Consider the following 21,865-nt stretch of genomic DNA (forward strand, 5'->3'; position numbering starts at 1 on the left):
TTTTTTTTTCTGTTCTGCTTAAGGATAGTTTATTCTTTGAGCTCTTAGTTATTAGCAGAAACTCTTTTTATAAGTTGTTTTGTCTAGAGGGATAATTATGTACTGTTGACTTAGGTTGTTACAGTTTTCTGGAGACTTCCTATGAAGCATCTCTGTCTTGATTCGAGGTGATGTTTCCCTCAATATATTTTGAGAAATAATTAAGACCTTGGAGCTTATAATTCTTTTCCGGAACTTTCGCAGTTTCTGGCCAACGCTAGGGCTTCAGGCTGACAGATATGACTTCTGAGTTTAATCTCTCCTTTTGAATGGAAGATTTAATTGGTTCCACTATTCTGCGGTTTTCACCATTGGATGAGAACGCAAATCTGAGAAACAGATTTCTTTTTCACTTGTTATTTGTAGGGTGGTCTGAGATCTCCGCTAAGCCTTGACTATCCAATACTGACTCAGTTCTGGAATAAGCCCATGCAGAGCAGAGGTCCACCTAACCTAGGTTGGCAGGAGGGGCCAGTTCCAGGCCTATCTTGGATTGTGTGGGAACTGACTTTCGCTCTTTTCGGATGCTTGATTCAGGGGGTTATAGCTAGGCTCCAAATCTCAGCCTTCCAGGGCAGTTTTACTTCTCTTGATCCTGTCTTTCAGACAGAGAGAGGGAAGCCTTTTAGGGGTTTGTTCTCCTTTGGAGTAATTGTCCCTGTGCCTATCGCAGAGTGAGGTTTGGGAGATCATTCAAACCGTTTTTTGTTTCGGGGTCTCATAGAGGAAGGGAACTCCCTATTTGGGCCCTACTCAAGCAACCTTATCATGTTTCCTCGTTGGGTGACTATAAGGTCCTCTCCACCCTTGGTACGAGAGAAGCAATGCAAGACCACTGTTGAGAAAGGATATCATACCTTTTCTTTCCTCTTCAGGGAACATTTCAGGTTCCTAAGGTTGCATTTTTATGGACCAGCACTTCCAGTGCATTGCTCTTATCGTTTTGGTCTCAATACTGCTTCTAGAGCCTTGGAGGAATCTAGGGTTTCTTTTGGCAGTAGCCAGAGTCCAGATCTAGCACTAGCTTCCCTTGTCTTGACGATGCTGTTTCAATTACCATTGTCACGTCTGACATAAGTCATTTAGGGATTTCATCTGTCTTCCTTGATCAGAGAGAGAAAAAACTTAGACCAGACTTCTCTGGTGTAGGCACTAGGATGGATCTTGGATGCTAATGTATTCTTCATAAGACAGGAAGACATGCCTATCAAACTTGTGAAGTTATTAGTTAACTTTCTCAGGTCGTGCCCTCCAGGTCTCCTTCAGGCCATTCCTGGCTCTGTGTTAGGCTGGACTTCATTCCTTTTGCCAGGTTTCATCTCTTATGAGGAGACAACGGAGTGGCACTGTTTAGAATCTTTGATAACAGATATACCTGGACTACTGGTTAAGAGACTCATTCTCTGGGATTTTTGTCCAGGTCTCCTTGTCCTGAGGGACATCTTTATTAATCACCCGTGGCGGTTTTGACTCCAATCGCAAGTCCGTCAGGGGTGAGGGCATGCCAAGAGGGGGCCCGTGGACTCAGGAGTTTTTTCCCGAGTAGCTTTGGATCTTCAGGCAATCTCTTTGCTCTGGGGGTTTAGTCTACTGGGTTTGCCCCATTGTATAGATTCTAGTCAGTCTTACTCTTGGTGGCTTAGATCTCCATCGGAGAACAAGTGAATCCTTATTGAGGGTAGTATCTTGGGTTTGGTAGTGGGCGGAGGCCCACTACTACTCACTCTCAGCGATCCACTCTCCGGGTGTGGTCATCCGGGTCGGATGGTCTCTACAGTGTTTCCCTTTAATGGAGATAAGGAATACATCCAAGGGGTTTCGGATATTTGTATCTGGTAGGGGATGCTGGATAGGAATCTCAGGTCGTCCCGTCTCTATACCAAGTTACCCATAAATGGGTCATGGTTCAGGGATCCTAAGGCGGAGCTTATGGACACTTTAGTGGTGCCTTGGAGGTTCAATACAATTCTTCCTCTTCTGCCATATAACCTTTTCTTCGAAACCTATCAGGAGCAGGCGTCAGGGATTCTGATTGCTCCGTTGCGGAGCCCGCAGCTCCTGCTGTACTTAGCACCTCAATGACAAAACTGGCTTCCACCAGTCACAATGTGGCCTCACAAGATGGACGTGCACGCCATGATTGGAGGAAAACGGTTTCATCATTGAGGTGCTAAGTATAGCAGGAGATGTGGGCAGAGGGTTGCCAGTCCATGTTTGCTAAAGAAAATGGTATTTAAAAAAAAAAAAAAAAAAAGCTGCAATGTAAAGTTTAATGAATGAAAGTGCCCCTGTTTTTAATAGTATTTTTAAAAACCGGACCCTCATTCATTCAACTTTACATTCACTTTTAAATAGACCTTTGCACATATTATAACCAGCTCCCCATTTGTCTGTTTGATTTACATACTTTAACCACAGCTGCTAACTTTTTATCAACTGTAATAAATGTCAATGAATGGTTGTATTGTATTATAGGGTGTGACTTTTTATTGTTCCCCTTATTGTTTAGATAAGTTGCAGACATACATGTTTCATAGACACTGGCAGATCATATCACACTATAAGAGACAGAGTGACACACTATTTGATGGCTGTTCTCCAGATCACACTATTGATCAGTAAAACTATTGTGTGAATGAAAATATACATTAAGTAAATATATTCTTTTGTGATAACCCTTACTTTGAAATCTGCAACAAAGTTATATTTGTCATATCTAGCTCATAATATGTCTCATTAAATCCACTAAAATCTTTCACTAAAATCTTTCAGTAATTTTCAAAATCTGGATTACATTAAATACACACATTTTTAATAAGCTATCAATAGTAAGAATTAGTGTTGAAAACCACATCTGATCTAGGAAAGGTTTTAGAATCTGGCCCTGAGACTGCAAAATAGTAACAGTCTATGTGGATACAAACTGTTGAATGTTATATAATGTGCTATTGTGAGCTGTATCTCTGATAATTCAGAATCTGCATTGAAAAGCCAAGGTTTGTTCAAATTATGGGGTGATCACAATCCTGTAGAAAAGTTGACAAAAATCCCCATGGACTTTAATGGTGTTTTCTGCTGAATCCAAAGTTTTTTTTGTTTTTTTTATTGATTGTGATTGCTTGCTATGTTTTCATGCACAATTCTTAGGTACAATAAATAGAATAAAATGCTTTCTACAAATTATGCTGTCAGATGATGTTGAATTTTATTGTTATCTTATTTTGGACTTCAGTTTTTGAAAAGAAGAGTTTTTAGTTTGGCATAATATCAGAGGTGTGTAAGTGAACAAACCATTATCATTAAAATACACATGATTAATATAGGATAATACATAGCATTTTTCTTTCTTTTCCAGTGGGACTTGTCCTGGATGTCAGAGTTCCACCTTCCCTTAGCGCAGAATTGGGGTCTAATGTCAGCCTCCCTTGTACCTTTACTGTGGATGAATCTCCGCTGAAACTGAATTTTCTTGCACTTTTGTGGAAATTTGGTGACCTAGATATTTTCACACGCGACAATAAGAGGAAATACTCCAATCCAAGAGTGGTGTTCAATGAAGGGAATGTCAGGAAAGGAGATGCTACTCTGGTTCTTCAAAACGTTAGTACCTCAGACGAAGGAAGTTATACGTGTACAGTTGTTTACAGCCCAGAAAGCCAAACCAGACAAACCCAGCTGACTGTTTATGGTAAGAATATGCAATGCTGTATGTTAAGATGCAGCCTGTGAATTCATTCCTAAATGTGACACATTTTATCTGATACCAGGGTGTAGAAAAGACAAAATACTAGAAAAGAAAGAACTTTATTGGATTCTAAAATTATGCACACTCTCTCCATATGGAATGAACCGAGAATGTGACATAATTTTTTTTTATAGATAATTAATATTTATTGTGGCAGGCACTTATAATAACTACTCCTATCATTCTTAGAATAATCAACATTAATGTCTTATCTTATCTTTTCTGGAATTTTTTGAACTATGTTTAGGATGTGCATGTTCCAATTTTAATTGTAATATTGAAACATCTAATTGTACATGTTTCTCTCACCTTGCAGCATTACAACATAACACTATATCATTTATTAGCCAATATGTTGATATTGTTAAAAATGCTAATTGTTTCCCTTCATTGTCTTCTATATATATGTACAAATTTAGGATTTTTAGATTAGGTAGATACAGCCCATGTATGTATTTTGTAATTAATAGCAATGATCTTTCAGTGTCACATTAGGATTTTTGTTTTTACTCTTAATTTTTTTCCCCTTTTTGGACGTGAAACAGTTAATTTTGGCTGCTTTCATGCCTATAAAGGGTTAGAGTTTAGACAAGTCTATGAGTAAGCGCACCTGCAGGCGCGAAACATGTTAGACTTTTTGTCTCCTACACTGCCTGTCTGCATGTACTACTTTTAATTGATGTACAATAAAGCATTTATTTTGTTTTAATTTGGAAACGGTCTGGAGATGTGCCTGCCTATTTTTCTCTTTGCATATATTTTTGCGGTTTGATCCGCCGCTTTCAGGCCACGGTCAGGTTCTCTTGCTCAATCAGATACTTTTGGGCTTCCGGGTCAGGAACTGTTTGTTCAGGTTGCGGTTACCTCCTCACTGTAATCACTTCGTATAGATCAAACTGTTTCTGTATCAAAAGCTCTGTCAATATTTAGATGATATATTTCTCCGGATAAAATTAATTTGCATATCCACACCCAAAATACTTAGCTGTAGAGGAAAAACACTCTAAAATGACAACATCTATGGTAGATCAATGCTCCTGATTTGCCTGATATGTTTCTCACCATAATGTTTCTGTGTCACTAGTAAAGTATATGTTTATGCACTTGAATTAGGTCTGAAAGCTTTTGTTGAAGCTACTTCTTTGGCACCGTGTATAATTGATGTACTTCCCCTGAGAGGTGTTGTGTTGGTGATCAGGGTTATGTTGGTTGTTGGTTGATTTTATATAAAGGGATGGTATACAGGGGCGTAACTACAAGTGTCTCAGGGATCTCAGTTGAGACCAGGACCACGACTCTAGGGGGCCCATCTGCATTCATATAGAAGCACGGTCTCTTTCCCTGTATGGCTGTTGGCTGAGCTTCTGCTGACTGCAAACAGCCAGAAAGGGCACTGCTGAAATGGGGACCCATGTCCCTGGGCCCAACGAGATCAAGTTATGCCCAGATGGTATGTATAGGTTGTGTGGCATGTACAGGAAATGATTGTAGATGATCATTGTGCCCAGATAACCAGGCAATTCCCACAAACACCTGGTCTTCTTAGTTCCATTTGCATTCAAAGCTCATAATCAAGATTTGAATCAAGCCATCTTGTCATATTTTACCAGATTTAAATATAACAGTTGTAACCATATTATCACAGCTAGTTTATTTACTGATTTTCTGATACATTGGGTCTAGGGAGATGTTGCTTGATTGGTAGTAATATCTTGTTTCTGGAATTTAAATATTACAGAACTCTTTTTATATTGATCCTTTAAGGACAGGGGCAGTTTGCACCTAAGAATACAGTTTTTATTTAGCATGCAGTGCAGGCTGGTGCAGGCTATGTGATTGGTTCAGGTGACTGTGTGTGGCAGCCACAGTAAGGCAGGGAGCCATTTGGTTCCCTATATATAAGGTATAAGTAGTTTGTTTTTAATTCAAAAATGCTATGTGCCTCTATTATTTGGTAAAGGGAGAGTAAACACATTGAGATTTTTATATAACAATCAGCCAGATTACAAGTTTTGCGTTATGAGCGGCTCAGTACTTACTTGCAAGTTATTTCCACCGCTCACCTCCTTATAGCGCTGCTATTACAGGTTTGCAAAAACCCGGCGTTAGCAGGCAATATGGCATGGTTGAGCTCCATACCGCACACAAATACCAGCGCTGCTTTGAGCTGGTTTTATGTGCTTGTGCACTATTTCCCCATAGACATCAATGGGGTGAGCCGGCTAAAAAAAGCCTAACACCTGCAATAAAGGAGCGTAAAGCTCCGTAATGCAGCCCCATTTATTCCTATGGGGAAAGAAAAGTTATTTCTACACCTAACACCCTAACATAAACCCAGAGTCTAAACACCCCTAATCTGCCGCCCCCGACATCGCTGACACCTACATTACACTTATTAACCCCTAATCTGCCGCCCCCAATGTCGCCACCACATACCTACACTTATTAACCCCTAATCTGCTGCTCCCAATGTCGTCGCTACCTACATTACACTTATTAACCCCTATTCTGCCGCCCCCAATGTCGTCGCTACCTACCTACACTTATTAACCCCTAATCTTCCACCCCCAACGTCGCCGCCACTATACTAAAGTTATTAACCCCTAACCCTAAGTCTAACCCTAACCCTAACACCACTAACTTTAACATAATTAAAATAAATCTAAATACAAATTACAATTAATACCTAAATAATTCCTATTTAAAACTAAATACATACTTACCTGTAAAATAAAACCTAACTTAGATACAATATAACTAATAGTTATATTGTAGCTAGCTTAGGTTTTATTTTTATTTCACAGCTAAGTTTGTATTTATTTTAACTAGGTAGACTAGTTAGTAAATAGTTATTAACTATTTACTAACTACCTAGTTAAAATAAATACAAATTTACCTGTAAAATAAAACCTAACCTGTCTTACACTAACACGTAACATTACACTACAAATAAATCAATTACATTAATTAAATACAATTAACTAAATTAGAAAAAAAATAAACACTAAATTACACAAAATAAAAAAGAAATTATCAAATATTTAAACTAATTACACCTAATCTAATAGCCCTATCAAAATAAAAAAGCCCCCCCAAAATAAACCCCCCCTAGCCTAAACTAAACTGCCTTTTGCGGGGCTCTTTTACCTGTAAATAAAAATACAAACAACCCCCAACAGTAAAACCCACCACCCACACAACCAAACCCCCCAAATAAAATACTATCTAAAAAACCTAAGCTCCCCATTGCCCTGAAAAGGGCATTTGGATGGGCATTGCCCTTAAAAGGGCATTTAGCTCTTTTTCTTTGCCCAAACCCTAAGCTAAAAATAAAACCCACCCAATAAACCCTTAAAAAAACCTAACACTAACCCCCGAAGATCCACTTACAGTTTTTGAAGACCCGACATCCATCCTCATCAAGCTGGGAGAAGTCTTCATCCAAGCGGCAAGAAGGGGTCCTCCAGGTGGGTAGAAGTCTTCATCCAGAAGGCATCTTCTATCTTCATCCTTCTGACGCGGAGCGGCTCCATCTTCAAGACATCCGGCGTGGAGCATCCTCTTTTGTTGACGGCTACTGAAGAATGAAGGTTCCTTTAAGAGACGTCATCCGAGATGGCGTCCCTTGAATTCCGATTGGCTGATAGAATTCTATCAACAAATCGTAATTAAAGGTGAAAAAATCCTATTGGCTGATGCAATTAGCCAATAGGATTGAGCTTGCATTCTATTGGCTGTTCCAATCAGCCAATAGAATGCAAGCTCAATCCTATTGGCTGATTGGATCAGCCAATAGGATTGAAGCTCAATCCTATTGGCTGATATGACAACCAAACAAAACATAGAGTTAAACTGGCTCTACATAAAAGCTAAGGTATCTAAATTAAAGATAAAAATAAAATGTCATAAGAATCAGGGTGCCAGGAATCAGACTGAGACAAGAAGTGCAAAAATAATCACACCTTTATTAATAAAAAAATAATAAAAAGTCCATAAGTCAAATAACAAGCCAGGAGTCAAAACCAGAGCTTGTAGTCAGACGAGCCGAGTCAGGAGCCAAAGTGAGCAGTCAGACGAGACGGAATCAGGAACAAGGAGAACAGCAAAGTCAGGAACAAGCCAGGGATCAGGAACCAGAAGAGACTTCAGACTAGCCAGGTAATACACAGGAACTCACAAACAGGTCTGAGACAACACAAGGGCAAAGCATACTGAACAGAGGCCCTTTAAATAATAATTGATGACATTACAATTCTGAGACTACAACCTGTCTCACACAGATGATGTACAACAGTCTGATCATAAGAGGGCGTGCAGGAAATGAGCAGTATCACACAGTCTGAACCAGATTCAGCAAGAAAGGTGAGTAAAATGGCTGCCAGCAGCACATGGCAAACAAATCAGGGAAAAAACCCTGACAGTACCCTACCCTCAACGACCCCTCCTCCGCTGGAGGACAAAAGGATTATTGGGGAACCCCTCCAGTGAACCAAAAACTGTACGCGACCCCTGGACATACGAGAGTCAATAATGCTGCTGACCTCATATTCATCATGGTTGTCAACAAAGATAGGACGGGGACAAGGCAACACAGTGGTAAACCGATTACAAACCAATGGTTTCAAGAGGGAAACAGGAAAAACAGAGATGCGCATTACAGGTTGAAGGTCAAGATCATAGGCCACAGGATTGAACTGTCAGAGTATCCGAAAAGGACCAACATAACGGGGAGCCAGTTTATTGGAAGGCACACGAAGGTTCAAGTTGTGGGAGGACAGCCAAACCCTCTCACCAACCTGGTAGGAAGGCACGGGCAGACGCCTATAATCAGCCTGGAACTTTTGGAGCTGCATAGAACGATGAAGGCAATCCTGAATCTGCACCCACGTGGAACGGAGTTGCTGGAGATGCTCCTCCAAAGCCGGAATTCCCTGAGACATGAATGAATCGGGCAACAAGGATGGTTGAAACCCATAATTCGCCATGAACGGGGATAACTGGGAGAAAGCATTAATAGCACTATTAAGAGCGAACTCTGCCCAAGGTAAAAGTTCAGACCAATTATTGTGGTGATCTGAAACATAGCAACAGAGGAACTGTTCCAGAGCTTGATTAGACCGTTCCGCAGCCCCATTGGATTGAGGGTGATATGCAGAGGATAAGGAAACTGGATCCCCATTTGAGCACAAAAGGAACACCAAAATCTGGAGACAAACTGGCTACCCCGGTCCGACACTATCTCCTTGGGTAACCCATGTAAACGGAAGACCTCCCGGGAAAAAATTGAAGCAAGCTCCTGAGCAATAGGCAACTTCTTCAAGGGAATGCAATGTGACATTTTAGAAAAACGGTCAACCACCATTAGGATAACAGTGTTTCCATTGGAAACAGGGTGCTCAACAATGAAGTCCATGGAAAGATGTGTCCAAGGACGCTTACCATTAGCAATAGATTGAAGAAGACCCACAGGTAGACGTCGAGGAGTCTTCTTCTGTGCACAAACTGAGCAGGAGGCAAAATACGCAGCAACATCAGAACGAAGACCTGTCCACCAGAATTGTTGAGTGACAGACCAAATCATTTGGTTCTTGCCTGGGTGACCTGCGGCTTTAGGATAGTGGTAAGTGCACATTAGTTTAGTTAGAAGATTCTCAGCTACAAAGCACTTACCACTAGGTTTCTCAGGAGGTGCATTGGTTTGTGCAGCCAGGATCTCCTCCCCTAAGGGAGAAGTCAAATTAGTACGTTGGTGGCCAACTCCTCCTTGGACAGAGGCGAAAATTGATGAGAGAGGGCATCAGCCCTAACATTCTTACTACCAGGCAGGTAGGAGACCACATAATTAAACCAAGACAAAAATATTGCCCATCTGGCCTGTCGGGGCTACAAACGTTTTGCTTCTGATAGATAAGTCAAATTCTTGTGGTCAGTAAGAATGTGCACTGGTACGCTAGTACGCTCGAAGGTGCCTCCATTCCTTGAGTGCCAAAATTATGGCCAGTAATTTCCTGTCACCAATTTCATAATTGCACTCCGCCGGAGACAATTTCTTAGAGAAGAAACCGCACAGATGCAAGGAACCGTCAGGCGTAGGACGCTGAGACAAGAGGGCACCTACTCCAGTCTCAGATGCATCGACCTAAAGTACAAAAGGCAGGACAGGGTTAGGATGAGCCAGAACTGAAGTGGCAGCAAGGGCAGTCTTAAGACTCTCAAAAGCCTTATTGGCAGTAGGTGACCAATGAAGTGGATCATTCTCCTTACGGGTCATGTCAGTGATGGGTTTGACCAAGGAAGAAAAGCTTTTAATAAACTTCCTATAGTAATTGGCAAAGCCCGGAAAACGTTGAATAGAGCGAAGATCAACTGGGCGAGGTCACTGCAGGACTGCAGACAACTTGTCAGGATCCATGGAGATCCCTGCAACGGAGATTACATAACCTAGAAAGGTTATTTGAGTCTGATAGAACTCACATTTCTCGAGTTTACAAAACAGGCCGTTCTCACAGAGTCTCTGAAGTTACCGTTTTACATCAAAACGAGGAGCCTCAAGAGTGGGTGAGTGTATGAGGATATCATCTAAGTACACCACAACACACTGTTGCAACATATCTCATAGAACATCATTAATTAATTCCTGGAAAACAACTGGAGCATTACATAGGCAAAGGGCATTACAAGATACTCATAATGCCCGCTCTTGGTGTTAAATGCCGTTTTCCATTTGTGGCCCTCCTTAATCCTTACGAGATTGTATGCTCCTCTCAAATCAAGTTTAGAAAAGACCGTAGCTCCCTTGAGGTGGTCAAAGAGTTCCGTAATGAGCGGAATAGGGTAAGCATTCTTAATGGTAAGATGATTAAGACCCCTATAATCGACGCATGGTCTTAACTCACCACCATTTTTCTTCACGAAGAAGAAGCCAGCCCCTGCAGGAGAGCAGGATTTGTGGATGATCCCCCATGACAGAGCATCAGCAACATACTCCTCCATAGCACAATTCTCTGCAACCGAGAGAGGGTAAACCCGGCCCGAGGAGGAATGGCTCCGGGTTGCAGGTCTATGGCACAATCGTAAGACCAGTGAGGAGGCAACGTACCAGCACACACCTTGTCAAAAATGTATTGGTACTCCTCAGGCAATTGAGATACTGAAGAAGTGCAAAAGACTTTGCCTGGTTTCCAAAGAAAATACTTTGCGGAGACCACAACAACATTTCAGACCTACACCAGTCGAGACTGGAATTGTGCTTTTGGAGCCAGGGATAACCCAGAACAACCGGAAAATTTGGAGAGTTAATCACCTGGAACTGGAGGGTTTCAAAATGGAGAGGCCCAACAGCCATAAATAACAGAGTGGTTTCGTGAGTAACGAGTGCAGGCTGAAGAGGCCTGTCATCAATGGCCTCAATAACAAGCGGAACGGACCAAGGCAATACAGGAATGGGGTGCTGTGATACAAAAGCACTGTCAATGAAATAGCCCGCAGCACCAGAGTCAACAAGAGCCTGGGTGACTATAGAGGAGTCCACCCAGGAAAGGACAACCATTACCAAAGGTTTCTCCTTTAGCAGTTCCGGGGACGAGTATAAACCACCCAAGGTTTGCAAGCGTTTAACCGGCCATGTAGGACAAAACTTTAAAAGGTGGCCCTGTAACCCGCAATAGAGACAGAGCCCCTCCATCCTCCTAAAGGCCCTCTCCGGCGCGGAGAGACACGTAAATCCCAACTGCATCGGCACAGCAGTACCTGGTGACTCGGGGCCAGGAGACATGGGAGGAGAGGGAGGCATGGGTGGGAACGACAACATAGGAGACAACGGTACAGGAGGCTTCCGCAAGCGCTCCTTGAAAGAGGGCCTCTCTCTGAGTCTGATGTCAATTAGGATTAAAAAAGACACCAAAGCCTTGAGATCCTCTGGTAAATCTCTGGCAGCAACTTCGTCTTTAATCACATCAGAAAGCCCATGAAAGAATGCGGCAACAAGGGCTTCATTGTTCCAGCCTACCTCTGCGGCAAGCGTACGGAACTCAATGGCATACTGAACAACAGATCTCGTACCTGACAGAATCAATGTAATATCCACACCAAATAAAATCAATACACATTTCCTTTTATTAAAATATTTTAAACAATCTCTATTTGTGATCCAACTTACTAAAAGACATATATGAACCAAGTGGTCAATTAAAGTCCATCTAAAATATCACTAACAATTAATCTGATTATAAAAAGCGGAAAGTTTACCATCACTTTAAGACTTAGTTAATATGTTGTTCTATAGCAACACAACAAAATATCTTGTAGTTACAAGGGGCAAGATTACACGTTGCACGGTATGAGTTTTTTCGTGCACAATATGGTCTTTTCGCAATCAATTTCTATTGCGCAGCTATTTCAAGTCTTGAAAAATAGCGATTACGTGCACGTAATTGCCTTTTACGCAACAATCCTTTTTCTTTGCTCGAAGAGCTGTAGTTAACAGTTTTCCCCAACATAAAAGTTTTACGAAACACTTCAAAAGTACATTACAAAGTACAGTTACACTCATATTAACACTGTCTAATAAAAAAATATTTTAAAAAAATATTGCACGTAAAAGTTAGGGAATCTTGGGTGTTATTAAAAAACAAAAAAACAGACAAAGGGATTTTACATTGACATGCATACACATACATAGAGAAACATGGATTTATAAGTATAGAGATATACATTACAATCTTATGCACATTAAACAATATCTCAGAGGGATTTCCAAAGAAATATTCACATATAAATCTCCAGATATCTAGACATATGTTATTCTATAGCAACACAACAGAAATGTCTAGTAATTTCAAGCTGTCCCTTTAAGAATAAAGTAAGCCATGTCTTTGCGTTATTTATTAAAAATGAATTTTCTTTTTAATGGTAGTAAGAGTTTACAAATTACTATTCTTACAAATGGGAAATACATCACTTGGCCACCAGGAGGAGGCAAAGACATCTGAAACAAAGCATTGAAATATCTCTCCCACTTCCCCTACCCTTCAAGTAATGTGCCATGGAGGTAGGCAGAGATCTGAGGTGCTCTCTAGATTCTATGTTTTTCTACACAATGGTTTGTTGCAATAGAGGGTCAGAGGAGTATGAGGTTACCATGAAATCGTTTGTATCTCTCAGTCACGGGGAAGTTCCTATGCCTCCCCCAGTGGACATTTACTGTATTCCCCTTCTAGGTGAACAATGTTAGTTACACTATATTCCGTTTCTTTGACAGGGCTGTCCTGGCAGCCTTTCTGGAAGATTGTGAGGGTAGGTCCATTCTATATTCATATAATGGTTCCCCCTATCTCTTGCAGACTAGTTGTCTTTATGAGGGAAGAATACTGAAGTTTCACATAAATTTTGGATATACATTGCTATTATGGGATATACACTCCTTTTAAAAATGGGGTTAATATTTTACTTAAATATTTGCAGGGCTGTTATAGTTTTCCCTAATATTTTTTAATCACTAAGGGGACTGTGGTACAGTTTATCGAACTCTTGGATTGTTTCCTACTAAGTGGATCACTAGGTCTGTTGAAATATTGTACCTACCATAGTCTGCTAGGGATATTTACTACGATCTGGTGGACACTGCTGTGGCACATGGCAGCATTCAGTCTCTCTGTAGGAAACTAAGGACTTATTAAAGGCTGTTTTTTTTCTTTGCCCTGCCGCGGCAGGGGTTAAATTATTTTCTGCTGCAAGTCTGTGGTCGCATGCTTCACTGTCATCTCTGGACTCACTTCCGCACTACTTAACTCACTGTACTTCAGCTTCTCTACGGGAGCGACAGCTGTAGAAGCTGGTCCTGGAGGTGGTAAGACACCTCATATGGAGCATTTAGCGCAGTGGTTGACAAATCTGTTCAAAACTTAGGAGCCAGTAAGAATATTTCAGAGTCAGACATACTTTTAGAAGCTAGACAGTGGTATTTGTATATAGATATATGGATAATCACCCAAAAAAGTTAGGTACCAGGGTTTAAATTCTAGGACTCAGTGGCTCCTGGGTTGGTAGACGATTTAGCGCCATTCACATCTAGAGATCAGTCCACTCTCTGCCTTTAACACCATCACTTCATCACACTGTTCAGTGAGCAGAATCTTTGGGGGGGGGGGGGGCTAAAATGGAGAATTAAACTTTTTAAACTGACCAGGAACAAAATACTTCTGCTATGTTATTCCGCATATGCGAGCTTGCTTCCTGCAATGTAAGAATCAGCGTTCATTAGACTGCTGCTTCTTACACCCTACGCCACCTCTGAGGTAGCGAGGGAAAATCACAGAGATCTTGCTCGCTCTCAGTAATTGATAGCCTTTTCAGTCGCGTGATTGAAGGGGCGGGCATTACACACTCCGATGAGTGTGTAATAATATATAAAGGGAAAGCAGATCAACAGATCGGCTGTCCGTGTGTAGCGAAGGCAGCAGACAGCTTCGCAAAATGAGAAGCTGTCCGCCTGCTGGTTAGTACTTGGAGCCCTTAGTGCAGTGTTTTTCAACCAGTGTGCCGTGGCACACTAGTGTGCCGTGAGAGATCCTCAGGTGTGCCACGGCAGACTGACAACAGTGTGACATATTTTTTTAAACTTTGCTTGTTTTTTACTCCCTGTGCAGGGGTAGTTTGTAGGAGGCATGGCATAACAGCACAATACATACAGTATGTGTGTGTTTGTGTGTATGTGTATATATATATATATATGCTGTATTAGGCTACAATGTGTGATTTTTTAAAAATTTTGGGATGGTGGTGTGCCACAGGATTTTTTAATGTAAAAAAGTGTGCCACGGCAAAAAAAAGGTTAAAAATCACTGCCTTAGTGTATGTTTAGCATCTGTCCTTCAATCTCATTCTGGGACCGTAGTACTCAGACTACCCTGCAGTCTCTCCAGCTAATGCTAGTTCCCGAATGCGACAAGTACCACATATTCCAGTATGCTCTCAAATGCCAGTTCTACAACCCCAGCAGGTGCTATCTGGTTCTCAAAATGTTGTATCGTGTGACACTGTCACCCTAATACAACCTGATAAAAGCCTTTTGCCACATGACTTTGCAATCCAATTGCAATTTGCTGTAACAGCAGCTCTCAGCGCCATGCCGACTACAGGTAATCGGTAGAAAGGTTGAACATTGTTCTTCCAAGTCAAGGGCCAGCAACTTAGTTGGAATCTACACTGTCAGGCAGCTGCAGGTATCTGATAAAGATGAATCCTTGTCTAGTACAGAAGGGGAGCTCTCATCCTCTGACTCTTCTAGGGAATCTGACAAAGGGACACCGAGGATATTACCTTCAGATTTAAGGTGGATCACCTAAGATATTTACTGAAGGAGGTTTTAAACATCTTGGGGGAAACTGAGACCAAGCCTGTAGAAGAGAAACAGGTACAGAAATGGGATATTATTTTTAAGCCCAAAATAAAGACTTTTTAAGTATTCCCGGTTCCTTCATTGGTTTCTGATATAAGTTCCAGGGAATGGGAGAAGCATGGGATTCCTTTTTCTTCCTCTCCAAATTTTTAAAAGTTAATCCCATTTCCCAGAATCTCATTTGGATATGTGTAAGTTACACATATCCAAATTAAATTTCAGGATAAGGAACAGCTTCCTAAGGTTGACAGTGCCATTTCCACTTTTGCTAAACATACTACCATCCCTCTGGAGGACACTACGTCCTTCACAAACTCAATGGATAGGAAATTGGAGGAATACCTTAGGAAAGTGTTCATACAGGAATGTTCACAGCATTCTGGTGCAACTTGTTATCTGAGCTAATTACGGTTGAATTTACATTAGAAGAGATTCAGGATCGTATAAAGGCTCTTAAAACTGCAAATTCCTTAATTTGTGATGCAATTATTCAGATAGTTTGCATTAATGCAAGGAATACTGGTTTTGCGATATTAGCCAGACTGGCTTTCTGGTTGAAATCATGGTCTGCAGATATGGTTTCTAAATTTAGATTCTAAATTCTTTCTCTAGCCTTTAAGGGAAAGAAGGAATCTGTGATGGTGCAAACAAAACGCAGAAGGGCTAGAGCAGATTTCTAATGCAAAGCAGAAGAAAAGTATGTACATAAATAGCACTCCACAGCACGTGAAATACTGAAAAAAGGGTTCCCACGGGACATATGGAATCCCCCAGTATTAGGGGTAAAACATAGCTTTTATTGAAAATAATTAAAATAAAATAGGTATGTGTATTAAAAGCACAGAAAAGTAGCGAAGGTACTTCTATACTGGAGTAATAGTCTCGGGAGTACAAGAGTGGGATTGGAGGCAAATCGCACACAAATTACCCACTGTGTAATAAACAGTATAAAACTCCGACACAAGAGTATGAACTCCCAATATAATATTGAGGAATATGCCAAAAAATAAAATATGAGTGGCTATATAAGATTGAGGCACACAAATAGTGGATGAGATAGATCACTAATGGATCTAGCAGGCAAGGTACTAAATAAGAGGCTTCTCAACGGTTAGAATGGATAAAAGAGGAAATATATTCTACATATCAGAGGTATAATTATAAGGATGAATATTCCTTATTGTAACTGCGATAGTATTACCTCACAGTAGATAGTGTAGATAAAATATAAAAAATCATCAACCGTGTAGCGGCGTAGCACTAGAATACAGGGGGGTGAATAGGTGTACTGGTGGGCGAATTAATAATTACCACAAGAGTTCGAACAGAACAAATTATAGATTATTGGTAGGATAGATTCTAGACTATCAGGTAATAGATCAGTATATAATAATATCAATAATTGTCACTAGTAAGTATAACAATTTAAATACTAATAAAGTAGTTTGGTGAACCACTTTACGCTGTTCGCCCCAGTGTTCTAACTGAACAGGTATTAAATATTGGTACAATAGATTCTAGACTATCAGGTGATAAGTCAGTATAACTCAATATCAATCATTGTTACTTGTAGATATATTATTTAGAATACAACAGTGTTATTCTATAAGCCACTATATGCTCATAACTATATCATAGTAGAATGCACTAGTGGATTTATTGGTAATCTCTAAGATTTTATTGATGAACTGGTAGGCAAATTATTTTTAATCAAGGCGTTCAAACTGAACAGGTATTAAATATAGATTAAATAAATTCTGGGCTCTCAGATAATAGGTCAGTGTAGCCCAATATCAATAAACGTTACTTGTACATATATCAATTAAAATGCCAACATTATTGTTCTATAATCCACTTTATGCTCTTAGTTACATTTTAGTAGAATGCTGTAGTAGGTTGTTAGTAAGCTCTTAGCTTTATCCAACTTGCTATAGTGGATTGTTAGTATGTCCCAGTAATCAATAGGGTAACTAATTCCTCCTATGAATACAGAGGTATTCACTACTAATAAAAAGTATTGTCAGCTAAGTGGAGATAAAGTACTAGCACATAATATGAGTGGGTATAAATTATAGAAATACTATTGACGAATAGCAATAGAGTTGTTCCAAATGAACAGGTATTAACTTTAATCAATGGTATCAGTAGAAGGATATCTTAATTGTGTAATACATAGTAACATAGTAACATAGTAGATAAGGTTGAAAAAAGACTGAAATCCATCGAGTTCAACCTATACAAATCTAAAATACTTACAAAAAGCTCTAGTTAAGCTTAAATAACCCCATTAAAATGTGACCCATTTAATACTAGCAATCATATCCATGAATTTTGTTTATATACAGAAATTTATCCAGACTATTTTTAAATGTATCTATGGTATTGGCATTCACTACCTCCTTTGGTAATGAGTTCCACAATTTTATTGCTCTTACAGTGAAAAAACGTTTCCTTTGCAGGAGATTAAATCTCCTTTCCTCCAACCTTAAATTATGACCTCTTGTCAGAAACAATTTTCTTGGCATAAACAGAGCTTCTGCCATCTCTGTATATGGGCCTTGAATATATTTATATAAAGTAATCATGTCACCTCTCAAGCGCCTTTTTTCTAAAGAAAACAGACCCAGTTTGGCTAGCCTCTTCTCATAGGTTAATTTCTCCAATCCCCTTATTAGCTTTGTGGCCCTTCTCTGAACTTTTTCTAGTTCTGCAATATCTTTTTTAGCAATCGGTCCCCAGAACTGCACTCCAAACTCAAGGTGAGGTCTTACCAGGGCTTTATATAATGACAGAATTATGCTTTCCTCCCTTGAATCAATGCCTCTTTTAATACATGCTAGTATTTTATTAGCCTTTGAAGCCGCTGCCCTGCATTGTGATGATACAATAATATTGCATACTTATAAATATCTCTCTTCTGGATACTAATTCCATCAGGCTTATATTCCCATGGTGCTGCTGGTTTAATCAGAACAACTTCATATGCTGGTTAATTGGTATAACAACATAACAGTTAAGTTAAGATAAATAAATACACAGTGTACAGAAAGTTCCCACTGTGTATTAAAATCATGCTTAATACATAGTGGGAACTTTCTGTACACTGTGTTTTTATACTATTTTATTAAAAGTGATTTTATACTTATCCCTTGACTGAGAGCCTGTTCTTTTGCTGTTGGAGACTACGCCCCTGACGGAGGTTTGTGAGAGCTCAAGAACAGTGAGCTGGGACACTGAGAGATCCCAGTAGGTGCCACTAAGCACGAGTGAGTGCTGCCACACTTGTGAGTACCAGTCTATTGCCATTGTATATATGTATACTGCTTGTACGATATTACACTAGGAGGCGACCTTCTGTGTTTTGTTTGCACCATCACAGATTTCTTTTTTCTGATCTACTTCTGGGAAGGAGCGGCCGTTATCTGAGGACAAAGACACCAAGGAGTGCTAAACCAAGTGGAAGTTTCATCTTTAGAGACTGATCACATCTTGGACTGATAAGTCATAGCATTTAATATGCAATAATTATAGTCACCATTTATATTTTTTATTGTTATTATATAGTTTCATATTGTCATATTGGTCTGTTTTGCGCCCCCTTGAGTGGTGACGTGGGAATGTCATCAGGTTTGCTTCAAGGGAAAGACCCTATTTGGGCCTGGTCTGGATTCTATGATTTCAACTGTTACAGGTGGAAAGGGAGCTTTACTTCCCCATGACAAAAAATGCAGACCGAAAGGGAGAGCAAGGGGGCGGTTTTGCTCCTCTTGTCAGAACAAGCCACAGAGAAGTTCTCACCAAAATAAGCTAGATATGGCCAGAGGTACCTGAAAACAAAACCCAATCTGGAACAAGAACATGCAAACTAAGAAGTTGGTTTCTGACACCAAGACCGCATGAAGGGAATTCAACCAGATTACACCTGTTTCAAGGGGTTTGGGCTTGGTTTGTTTAGGATCCTTGGGTTCTAGACATTGTGTCTCATGGTTACAGGATTGGTTTCCGCTCTCATCCCCCGAGGTGTAAGTAACTTTTGTCAAGAGTTTCAGGAAGACCAGAAAAGAGAATGTCCTTCCTACGTTGTGTAGAGCAATTACTGGCTCCTAAATTTTGAACAGATTTATCGACCACTGGTGAAGAGGATCTATAGTCAAAGGGAGTTATTGTTCCCATTCCTCTCAAAGAGAGTGGAAGAGACTTTTACTCAAACCTCTTCATTGTTCCAAAGAAGGATGGAACTGTTCGTCCTATTTTAGATCTGATGTGTCTCAACAATTTCATAAGAGTTCCGTCATTCAAGAGTTCTACAAGGACAATTCATGTCTACCATAGACCTAAAGGATGCGTACCTTCACATTCCGATTTATCAAGATCACTATCAGTATCTCAGATTTGTCTTTCTGGACAGGCATTACCAGTTCACAGCACTCCCCTTTGGATGGGCCACTGCACCCAGAGTATTTACAAAGGTATTTGGGGCATGAAGGGGTGGCCCCGATCCGGCTGTGGATCTTTTAGGGGGCAGACTGACGCTCTTTTCAGGTGATTGGCTTGGGGGCGTGCAAGGCCCATGGGTCTTGGAGTTCATCGCTCAGGGATACAGGATAGGTTTCAAGTCTCATCCACCCAGGGGCAGATTCCTCTTGTCAAACCTGTCTTCAAGGCCAGAAAAGAGAGAAGCCTTTTTGGGGTGCATGAGGGAGCTCTCCTCCTTAGGAGTCATTGTACCGGTACCTCTTGCAGAAAGGTCTGGGATACTACTCAAACCTTTTTGTGGTCCCAAAGAAGGAGGGAACTTTCCGCCCGATTCTGGACATAAAGTGCTTAAACACATTCCTAGCTGTTCCTTCGTTCAAGATGGAGACAATAAGATCCATCCTTCCTTTAGTTCAGGAAGGACAGTTCCTGGATCAGCACTTCCACTTTATCACACTTGTTTGGCAGTAGACGATTCAAAAGCTCTTCTATTTCTTCTTCGATCTCATGGATGTAAGATAAACTTAGAAAAGAGATCTTTTTCCCAGTACCAGGGTGGAATTCCTGTGTACTATAATAGACTCCATATCTATGAGGATATTCCTTACAAACCAGAGACGTTACAAGCTAAGTTCCGCTTATTTTGCCCTCCAGACCTCCTTAAGGCCCTCTGTGGCTGGGTGTATGGAGGTGATTGGTCTCATGGTGTCCAGCATGGACATAATTCATTTTGCCAGATTCCATCTCAGACCACTTTAGCTGTGCATGCTGAGACAGTGGAACAGCGATCATTTGGATCTGTCTCAACAGATTTCTCTGGACAACCGATCGAGAGGATAGCTCTCTTGGTGGCTCTGGCCAGATCACCTATCCCAAGGGACATCCTTCTTGAGATCATCCTGGGAGATTGTGACTTCGGACGGAAGTCTATCAGGATGGGGAGCTGTTTGTGGTGCCAGGAAGGCACAGGGCCTGTGGACGCGAGAGGAATCCATCCTCCCGATCAACATTTTGGAACTTCAATCGATCTTCAATGCTCTTCTGGCTTCATTCCAGTTTATCAGATTCCAATCAGACAACATAACCTCAGTGGCTTACATCAACCATCAGGGGGGGAACCAGGAGCTCCCTAGCAATGAGGGAAGTATCTCGGATTCTGGAATGGGCGGAGGCCCACAACTGCTCGCTGTTAGCTATCCACACTCCGGGTGTGGACAACTGGGAAGCGGATTTCCTCAGCAGACAATCCTTTCATCCGGGGAAATGGTATCCTAATCTCGAGGTGTTTGCGGAGATTTGCAACAGATGGGAGATGCCGGAGATAGATCTCATGGCGTCCCAGCTCAATTCCAAGCTAACCCAGATATGGGTCGCGGTCCAGGGATCCTCAGGCGGAGCTAATAGATGCATTAGCAGTGCCTTGGAGGTTCAATCTAATTTACATTTTCCCGCGGTTACCACTTCTCCCTCGTGTAGTGGCCCGCATCAAGCAGGAGCAAGCATCAGTGATACTGATTGCTCTATCGTGGCCGCAAAGGATGTGGTTCCCGGACCTGGTGGGGATGTCCTCATCTCTTCCATGGAAGTTACCTTGTCGCAGGGATCTGTTGGAATAGGGTCCCTTTACTCATCAAAATCTAGATTCTCTGAGGTTGACTGCGTGGAGATTGAACCCTTAGTCTTAGCCAAAAGAGATTTCTCTGGGAGTGTTATTGACACTCTCATTCAGGCTCGTAAGCCTATTACTCGTCGCCTCTATCATAAGGTGTGGAGAACTTACTTGTTCTGGTGTGAAGAGCGTCGTTTCGCCTGGCATAAGGTCAAGGCTGCCAGGATTCTTTCCTTTCTCCAGGAGGGTCTGGAGAAGGGCCTTTCTGCCAGTTCCCTGAGGGGACAGATTTTGTCCCTTTCTGTTTTGCTACACAAGAGGCTCGCAGAACTCCCTGACGTGCAATCCTTCATTAAGGCTCTGATCAGGATCAGACCTGTGTTTAGATCTAACGCTCCACCTTGGAGTTTGAATCTTGTTCTAAAGTTTTTGCAATGGGCTCCGTGTGAGCTTATGCATTCAGTTGACATTAAATTGTTGTCCTGGAAGGTTCTTTATCTATTGGCTATTGTGTCGGCACGCAGAGTTTCCAAAATGGCTGTACTACGTAACCGCTTGGGTTTTATTCCTAGGATGGTGTCTGATCGTAACATCAATT

The 21,865-nt window shown here is 41.1% G+C and overlaps 1 protein-coding gene across 1 annotated transcript in view; it reads left to right on the forward strand.

Moving 5' to 3' along the window:
• Positions 1-21,865, forward strand: part of LOC128641937 (uncharacterized) — a 469,590-nt gene that overhangs the window by 36,905 nt on the left and 410,820 nt on the right. The window contains exon 2 of the mRNA XM_053694531.1: positions 3,395-3,727. Coding sequence (XP_053550506.1) covers positions 3,395-3,727 — 333 coding nt within the window. The remainder of the gene's footprint in view (positions 1-3,394; positions 3,728-21,865) is intronic.

Source organism: Bombina bombina, chromosome 11 (assembly GCF_027579735.1).
Source record: "Bombina bombina isolate aBomBom1 chromosome 11, aBomBom1.pri, whole genome shotgun sequence".
NCBI classification, from domain to species: Eukaryota; Metazoa; Chordata; class Amphibia; order Anura; family Bombinatoridae; genus Bombina; species Bombina bombina.